The sequence below is a fragment of the Cryptomeria japonica genome, chromosome 9 (genome assembly GCF_030272615.1).
Source record: "Cryptomeria japonica chromosome 9, Sugi_1.0, whole genome shotgun sequence".
NCBI lineage: Eukaryota > Viridiplantae > Streptophyta > Pinopsida > Cupressales > Cupressaceae > Cryptomeria > Cryptomeria japonica.
This window is the reverse complement of record NC_081413.1, coordinates 608,990,942-609,000,956: the sequence shown is the minus strand read 5'-3', so window position 1 is coordinate 609,000,956 and position 10,015 is coordinate 608,990,942. Positions and strand designations below refer to the sequence as shown.

Sequence of the window (10,015 nt, the reverse complement as noted above, 5' to 3'; positions counted from 1 at the left end):
TATAGCATCTGGCAAAGGCTTACTAAGATCAATTTCAACACAGATACGAGCAAAAGTCATTGCCTTTCTCCCCAAGGTTTGCAATGAAGTTCCACCAGGCTTCCCAAGCAATGAAGCGAGCATCCACAACACATCCTCCCAATAACATTGCATCGGAAAACGAGATAAACAAACCCACACTGGAACCCGATTCGGGAGTTCCTCCGAAGGGTTAAACCCCGCATGTCAAGTTTTGATGAACAACCCCACCCGGTTATAAAAGTACAAGCCTCCTTCAAAGACCCTATTGCGATCCTCCATGCAATTGAATGTAACCATGAAGTAATTGTAGCAAGCAACATAATATCCATTTCCCCTTCCGACACCCAAGTCCTCTGAGCCCAATTCTCTAGAAACTGCAAAGAGATCCTCATACCCAAAAACTTGCAATACAAAGAATGCTTCAAATAGTATTCCACATCCTCGACGATCATTTCTGGAGGAACCACCAATCTTGGCCTCTCTTTACATTTTTCTAGACACCCATTAATTTTTGTGACCCGAGCACTACTTGACGAGCCGACACCCGCATTACCTTCACCCGAAGCAAGAAGACTGTTATTAAAAACCTTAGAACTTTGAACAGGGGACTTCGAGCCAACAACTATTTGAAAGTTCAGGTTTAGAGAAGCACGAGACTGATCTCCACTCGACATGGCCATTTGAGCCCCCACACCTTGCATGCAAAGCAAAACCCCAAAAGAGAATAAGGGTGAGCACCCCCTTAGCCCCACCCAACCACCACTCACCGAAAGCACCAAGCTTTCTCTCTGCTCCAAAGAAAACTCAGAGCAACCCCTCAATGTTGCACCCTCCCAAAAGACCAAACCCTACCCCCACAAGCCGTAGCACCTACAACCAAGGAGGCGAGCAAGGACAAAGCCGCACACCCTCACCACTCCCGACAGCGACAAAGACCCAGGACACCGAACGACAACAACACAAAACAATCAACAACGAAGAAAATGAAAAAGCCGACCCCCAAACCGGAACAGAACCCCCACACATCATCATCACAATAACAACTTTAAAGTCACAATTATTGATACAATATTGTCAAAAATATTAAACATTAAATTAACAAATACTATCACAACTATTGAAATGGAGAGTCCTTTCCCTAACACATTTCCGAAGTGGATGAAATTCCTTGCTGGAGGGCATTTCTTGCGGGGTTCCCTTTATTTGCTGGTCAATCTGTTCTGAGTAACAGTATAATGCCAAATTTATAGAGGAAGAAGCGAAATGCGGGCTGAGAGTTTGGAAGGGGGCAAATAGAGATGCAATTCAAAGAGTTATCAAGAGTGTTTTGGATGATGAGAATGAAGTAGGGAAGGTGGTCAGGAGAAATGCGATCAGGTGGAAAGAAATGACAGAGAGAGTCGTGTGTGAGGGTAGATCTTCGCCCAAGAATTTGGATAGTTTAGTTAATGACATTTTGTCTCTGCAACAATGCAAGGAGAAACTGATTGCCTTGGGTAAGAATTCTATTATTTAGCTTGTGTCGGAAGGAGTCGTATCATAGAATTTGGAACATTGTTGTTGTATCTTGATTCAGTGGTATGTTTAGTTAGAATTTACCATAATTTGTGAATCCCCTTCTAAATTTATTTTGTCATATTTTAATTTCCTCCTTTCCATCAATTTCAACAAGGCAGCTTGAAATTTCGCTTCATTATTCATCTACCATATATATTTTCTTTCAATCAAAAGCACCTCACCTTCTATATTTCTAATCACACATCTTGCTCTAGCCAACCCCAAATTTCCCCACACCACCCCATCGAAATTGATCTTAACTACACATCCTCTAGCAGATTTCACTTGACATCCTAACATCCTTAATCAAATCAATATGGCTATCCCCATAACAAGGGTTTTATAAACAATATTTAAATATATTAATAGGGTAAGTGCACCAAGATGGTGTGCAAAAAGGGGGGTATAACTGAACACCTTTTTTTTTTGAAATCAGTTAAACCTGAACTTGGAGGAGCAATTTGAGACTCGTCCACTCAAAATATGAAGATACTCAAAGAACAAAGATTGTAGTACTATGAATCTAGTTTCCAAACTATTGTTTTTTTTCAAAATTGCATAAGATTAAGGGGGTCAAATCCTTCACATACGAAAAACTGTTACTGATTTTTTCTAAAAAACATAACATATTGTCTGGTGTGCGCATGAAAAAAGTCATAGTTAGATTAAGTATTTTGACAAATATTTTGGTAGAAAGATAGTTAAGAGTAAGCACCTGAAGTTGTGTATTTTTTTGTAATTTTTGGTTGAGTTTTTTTTTTTAATGATTTTTTGAAATAGGCACATCCTGAAAATCAGGTACCTATTTGTGCAGGAAGCATAACTTGCACCAAAATAACTGAAAAATGCAATTTTTTTTTTAAGTGTAAAGAATCAAGTGCACTACAATAATATACATATATTTTTTAAATTTGGATAATTAGATAAAAAGTTATTAAAAAAATGGTACACATGTCTCTGAGAATTATGGAAACACTGGTAAAGAAAATTCAAGATTAATATGCTAATGTTGTTCAAATTTTAAAAAATATATATGGGTATAAATCTTAGAAGATGGGTGAAATTATGGTGGCAATTTTAGAAATACCCACTTAATAACGTGTAAACCTAATGACGATGAAGTTGAGAAACTAGATTGGAAGAAGAAAACACGTAAAAAGGAGGGAAAAAATGTTCCCAAGCCTCAACCTTGCTATCCAAGCCTAAGTACAAAGAAAAATGCGTATGGGTTTTTTTAAATAAAAAATGCGTTTGTATTTAAAAAAAATAAAAAAGCGATCATGTTTTTAAAAATAAAAAAACGTGTTCGGGTTATGTTTAGCAAGATAAACACGTACACTATATGCTTACATTAAGTTAGATAAGGATCATGAACATAGATGGCACTTCCTTTAGCATTGCCTTAGTTTTTCATCAGGATATATACATAAAATATATGAACATGAATATAACTTATACTTTAAGTTATATTTTATGTATATATTGTTAAGATGTTTGAGAGTGGTTTCAGATCTCTAGGAGTCATAATGCGGATTCTAGATTTTAGGAGATCTTATAATTTTTCAGACTTAGTCAAATTTCAGTAATCAGTGGGTTTGTATCATCATTCGCTTGCTATCTCTTTATCTCACGCTCTTTGTCTCCCCTAAGCTCTAGACCTATCTATTTTCCTATCCGTCTCCTCCTCTCTTCACCTCTCTATATCTCACTCTCTCCTCTCTCCTCAAGCTTTTAGATCTTATAATTTCTTAGACATAATCAAATTTTAGTAATCACTATGCTCTTATTATCATTCCCTCTCTCTCTCTCTCTCTAGGTCACTCTCTTTATCTTCCTCCATCTCTAGACCTATCTCTCTTTCTATCACTCCCCCTCTCTCGTTCTCTCCCCCATCTCTCAATCTCACTCTCTCCTCTCCTCCAAGATTTAAACCTATCTCTCTCACCCTTCTTTATATCTCCCCTCCGTTCTCTAAATATGTGACACACATTCTCTCCTCTCTATCTCACCTCTCTCTCTCTGTATATATATATATATCTGTGTGTGTGTGTATGTGTATGTGTGTGTAGCGTCCTAAAATTGCGACACTTGCAATTTCGACCGCATTTGGGTCTTCACGATGGCGACGCAACACTGAACCTGAATGGAGACCCCGAAACTTGTCCACGACATCAAAAAACTGCGTTTTTCCAGCACCCTGCCTGATCCCTCCTTGCACCCTGCTGTCCCGGAAGGTGGGACCAGAGTGCCCAGCGCCCTGGTCCCTGGCCCTATTTTGGGCCCGGTCTCCTATGGGACTTCGGGTCTTTTTGTTTGCAAATTGGAAAATAACCTTTCCTGGTCGGCCTAAGGTCGGAAAAATCAGTCTATCAACCCTAATTGGCAAGTATATAAACTGCATTTTCCTCTCTCATTTGGGATGGATGGAAAAAAGGTGGAAACGATATTCAAACATTCAAACATTCAAGCATTCAAGCATTCAAGCATTCCTTCAAGCAATTGATCATTCTAAGTCTCCATTCAAGGCTAAGTGTTGCATTCAAGACAAGGATTCAACCATTGAAGAGGAGATCACATACTACAACATACAACATACAACATACAACAACATCTATACTTTCGCATATAAGGATACAAACATCCTTACAACAAGGTATTAGTACTTGTTTTACATTACATTTACAGCATTTCTCATTTCTTGGTTAATTCCAAAACCGGGGTTTGACCTAAGGGCAAACCCCTAATCCCTAACCCCCCAATTGTCTTCGCTTTTCTGTGTGTAGGTTGCAGGTACGCGGCTGTAATTGAAGATCTGGAATCCTTGTGCAGAGACGAATAGATCCCCCTTCGTTTCGCGGATTTTTCGGAGGACCGTGTGCACGCCGGGCGCCATCGTCCTGTCAACTTTCGCTCAAATTTGCAGGATAGCGCCGTCTCGACATTTTACTGCTAATTCCAGGTCCGCAGCTTCATCCTATATCCCTATCTCAGTTTATAAGCGAATCTTTCTCACTTTCTATGCATTCATAGCTTAATCATTCTATCCACATTCTTTACAAAAGAGGGCAGCCTTGCTGTCTTAACCCTTGAAACTCATTTAGAATCCAGTCTTGCCTTGTGTGGGATTGGATCTTGTGGGTTTCAACCCCTCTTTTGAATGTAAAGTCTCCCCTAAGTGAAAACCGTCAACCCTAGTGGCCTCCCTTCTCTCTCCTTGGAGTTGGAAGAGGGGAGAGCAACTAGGGTTTGATTTTTCCGCTTTATAGTGTGTATCTTCACTCTCTCTCCCTACTTACATCTCCTCCCTCTCTCTCTCTCCCTTTATCTTTGTCATTTGGTATCCTAAGGGGTCATATGGTGTCGTTAGGTGTCATATGGGGTCCTAAGGGGCCACACATGTGTTAGAAAACTATATGACCCCTTAGGACACCATATTGTCCTAAGGGGTCATATAGGGGTCATATAGTGCCCCTCCCCTTAAGTCTTTTTAGGACCTCTCTCCCTTTGTCCCCTTTTAGCCTCTCTCTCTCTCTCTCTCTCTCTCTCTCTCTCTCTCATGGTGTCCTAACCTGATTCATATGGTGTTCTAACAAATGTGTGTCCCCTTAGGAACCCATATGACCCCTAATGACACCATATGACACCTTAAGGCACTATATGATCCCTCGGGACACCATATGATCCCTTTTAACATCCTAGTACATGACATGACCCCTTAGGACACCATATCACCACTTAGGACAATATGATATCCTAATGAGTCATATGGTGTCCTAAGGGGTCATATGGTATTCTAACACATGTGTTGCCCCTTATGACCCCTAACGACACCATACAACCCCTTAGAACACCATATGACCCCTTTTAACATCCTAGTACATGACATGACCCCTTAGGACACCATATGACCCCTTAGTACAATATGATGAATCATAATGGGTCATATGGTGTCCTAAGGGGTCATATGCGTAGCCCTTCAGAGCCCATATGACCCCTAACGACACCATATGACCCCTTAGGACACCATATGACCCCTTAGAGCACCATATGACCCCTTAGAGCACCATATGAACCCTTTAAGCATGAAGCCCTTTTTGTGGGTGCTTCGACCACCAACCGATGCAAGTTTCGATGCCCTAGGGGAATTTTCACCTTAAGGCTTCTACGCTCGGATGAATTGTAATGGGGTGGACAGATCAATTAGGCGTTCTTTCTCACCCGACGGTTGGGGCTTTTCTTACACATTACAAATGGAACTCCTTGCTGGAGGGTACTTCTTGTGGGGTGCCCTTTATCTATTGGTCAGTCTGTTTTGAGCAGTCGTATAATGCCAAATTTATAGAGGAAGAAGCCAAGTGCGGGCTGAGAATTTGGAAGGGGGCAAACAAAGATGAAATTCAGAGAGTTATCAAGAGTGTTTTGGATGATGAGGAAAAAGTAGGGAAGGTGGTTAGGAGAAATGCGATCAGGTGGAAAGAAATGGTGGAGAGTGTCGTGAGGGTGGATCTTCGGCCAAGAATTTGGATAGTTTAGTTGATGGCATTTTGTCTCTGCAACAACGCAAGGAGAAACGATTGCCTTGGGTAAGGATTCTACTATTTAGCTTGTGTTAGAAGGAGTTTTGATATGTATAGAGTGTTTTACATTCTCTCAACACTTTATCATTTTTTGATGATATGAATATGAGATTTTGTTATGAGTCCATGGATTGTGATAGATAACTGATCTATAACCTATTACAGATACTCCTAACCACTTTGCCAAATACGTTTTTTTGTCAGTTATCTCCCTCTTTCCTTTCTTTTTTTTTTTTGTGCTTTTTGGCACTCTAGAGCTACCACCTCTCTTGTTCTTCCATACACACTAGAGTATTATGCTTATTTAGACCTACAATTTAATCTTTCATTTAAACTAAATAGTTTAAGTTGATTCATTCTTTCTGTTTGTTCTTGGTTATACCCGATATATTGTTCTTTATATCCTTGTTTTCCTGTTCATAGATCAAAACAAATTATTCGAAAAAAAATTAAATTTTTTATAATTTTTGAACGATAGTACAACACACTGATGTCCAAGCTAGTGAGCTTCTAGATCCAACTTCATGTTTCTAGTTGTATCCTATTTTCAATTCTATAGTTAATTTTTTGATTTCATTCTTGTACTTTCATAAGTAGAAAATAAAACTCCACAAGTTAGTAAAGTGAGACTACCTAAGGAATGGAGAAGCACTTGTTTCAGGTTACCGTCATAGGGTAAATAGAATTTGGAAATATCTTCCTCATCAAAAGTTTCCCCTTATTAAGGAGTTTGTAAATAAATAACAAGGAAAGAGGTTGTGTTGTTGAATAAGCCAAATAGCTCTGTTTAGGTTAAGGATACATAAGACTGAAGTCCCAATGGGAAAGTGGGTGCCTCGCTGAATAGGAGCTGACTATCCAACCGAAAAAACTGACACTTCCGTATAGAAAATGCATACATAAAGGCATGGGATGGCATCCCATGGCCATCCCCATGGACGTCAGCACTACGAAATACAAGTTGCTAGACGTCGATCGAAAAAGTGGAGATCGCTTTAGTCTAATGGTTCTTTGATCAAATCATGTATTAAGATCTCCTATATTCCTTTGAGTAAACGAAAACGTCTCATCTTGGAAACGGTGTATAATTTGATAGTCCCCAACAAAAATCTAATAATTTTTTAATATATAATTTTGTAATGTTGAACTTGGCATAATGTGCGCCACAAATTGAACTGAACTGACAGCAGAAGAGAAAGTCGACACGTCTTTCCACAAACGTACTCCATGTGATCTCCTCTGTTTCCATTCATTGCAAAGGCCAAAACATTTGCTAAAGAAAGGTAAATATGGCTCATCACCGCCCTCATCTGGTTCTCCTACCATCTCTGGGAATCGGGCATCTCATGCCCCTTCTAGGCCTCGCCACCAGATTGGCGGCAAAAGGCTTCACAATTTCCCTTGTTCTAGCTTCTCATCAAATCTCTGTTGCCCAACATAGATTACTCTCGTCTGGCCTGGATATCCGAATACTGGAACTCGACCTCAAATTGGAGCTCAACACTAACAGCAATACCAATCCAAATGTCCTGGCCTCTCTTGTTGCTCAGAGCCAGACGATTCTCCGATCCCCCTTCGAGAATCTTCTCCACCGCATGTTTGATGATGGCGGTCTGGACGGACTACCCCCTCCTCTCTGTATAATCACCGACTTTTTTCTGGGCTGGACGGTGGAATTCGCTGCTAAATTCGGCGTTCCTAGAATAAACATTGAATGTTGTCCACCACATGCAATGAACCTGGTGGAATCCCTCTGGACAATCCTCCCGCGCAACTTGGAGCGCTCTGATTCAGGCCGCTACATTGTGCCGGGCCAGGGAAACAATCTCACCCTCCTCTCTGCCTCCGAAATGACGTCCGGAATGGTCGAAGCGGATGCCTCACACCCAAAGCACCTCTTTTTCAAAACCCTGTTAGCCATAAACCAAAAGGGCAGCTGGGCAACCATCTTGAACACATTCCAAGAGCTCGAATCAGATCATATCGACCAATTCCAGAGCCGATGCGCTGGGCCTGTCAGAGCTGTGGGGCCGTTGCTTCCCCTTCCGGGCGCCCGCCGTTTGTCCGATTGCCCCGAATTAGAGTGGCTGGACGGCCGACCTGCGGGTTCGGTTGTGTATGTGTCCTTCGGCTCTGAGAATTCCATTACCTGTGCAGAGATGAATGAGCTGGCGTTGGGTTTGGAGTCGAGCATGAAGCCCTTTTTGTGGGTGCTCCGGCCACCGACCGATGCAGGTTCCGATGCCCTAGGGGAGCTTTTACCCCAAGGTTTGCGGGCCCGGACAGAGCATCGGGGACAAATTGTAATGGGGTGGACGGATCAATTGGCCGTTCTTTCACACCCGGCAATTGGGGCTTTTCTTACACATTGCGGATGGAATTCTTTGCTGGAGGGCATTTCTTGCGGGGTGCCCTTTATCTGCTGGCCGATCAATGCCGAGCAGCCGTTCAATGCCAAATTTATAGAGGAAGAAGCGAAATGCGGGCTGAGGATTTGGAAAGGGGCGAGCAGGGATGAAATTCGGAGAGTTATTAAGAGTGTTTTGGATGATGAGGACGAAGCAGGGAAGGCGGTCAGGAGAAATGCGATCAGGTGGAAAGAAATGGCGGAGGGGGCCGTGTGTGAGGGTGGATCTTCAGCCAAGAATTTGGATAGTCTCGTCGCTGACATTTTGGCTCTGCAACGACGCAAGGAGAAACCGATTGCCTTGGGTTGAGATTGTACTGCTTAGGTTGTGTCAGGAGGAGTTTTATCATAGAATTTGTCACATTAATGTTGTATCCCGATTCAGCCCAAATGGCTGTTCATTCTGTTAGTTGTGATCTACTTTGTTCAATGAAAAAGGAGAATCTGAGACAATGAAATCTCATACTCTCTGATCGAAGTTCAGACTTCAGAGTCTCCAACTAAAATTGAAGAAAAGTTTCTTGTCGTCATGTAAGTTTAATTTCGACAAGTAAACATTATTGGCACTTGGAACGTACTTTCATTCATATGTTGTGTGTCAATGTTTTGGACAATACGACTTTATTTAGGGATGAAAGTTATATGCAAAAACATTATTGGCATTCAAATTTACTTTTATATATATGATTGTAAGTATGTCAATAATGTTTTGAATGTCTTTATTTAGTAATGGTTAAAGTTTTGTTCTCAAACATAACACTAATTAGCACTTTTATAAGAGGTTAAGGATATACCAATAAGAAATTAAAGGTAAAATTTAAACGTATATTGATATTCCATAATTAGTTAGTAATATAATAATATAAGTTTAGATACTCACTTCAACCATAAATATGAATTTTTAATTGTACAAATAATCATTGTATTTTATAATTGGATGTAGATTTTATTCAATAATTTTTCAAATTTTGTTAATTTTTTTACATTTATTGAAGAATATAAATCACATACCATTATATAAATAATATTATAAAATTGATTATGGCTAAATTATTTTCTTCCCTTCAATTTGAAATTAAAATTAGTACTTAATATTGATCAAATTTTCATTAGTGTGTCTTTTTATGTTTGTAAGTTATATTCTATTTCCGTTTCTCTTTTAAAGGCTTGTCATTCCTATGCATTGAAAGGCTTGTCATTCCTATGCATTGAAACATAACGTTGTCAAATGAAAAACCATAATTTGTAATCATTTTATTTCATATATAGATTTAGTAATTAAAAACTGAATTATTGAGGAGGGTAAATCTATTTTTTTTAATTTTTTCTAATCATCTATTGTATGTTCTTAGAAGACAAATGTTGTAATAAATTAGTTTTATTTAATTTTCTCTTTAAAAAAAAAAGGATAATTTAAAGTTTATAATGTTGGGAGAGTGTGTAACTAACTATA

At 39.8% G+C, this 10,015-nt stretch overlaps 1 protein-coding gene across 1 annotated transcript; it reads left to right on the top strand.

Moving 5' to 3' along the window:
* Positions 1–7,444: 7,444 nt before the first annotated feature.
* Positions 7,445–8,872, top strand: LOC131044049 (UDP-glycosyltransferase 73E1). The gene has a single exon (XM_057977342.2). The coding sequence runs from the start codon at positions 7,445–7,447 to the stop codon at positions 8,870–8,872; it is 1,428 nt and encodes a 475-aa protein (XP_057833325.2).
* The last annotated feature ends 1,143 nt before the right edge of the window (positions 8,873–10,015 follow it).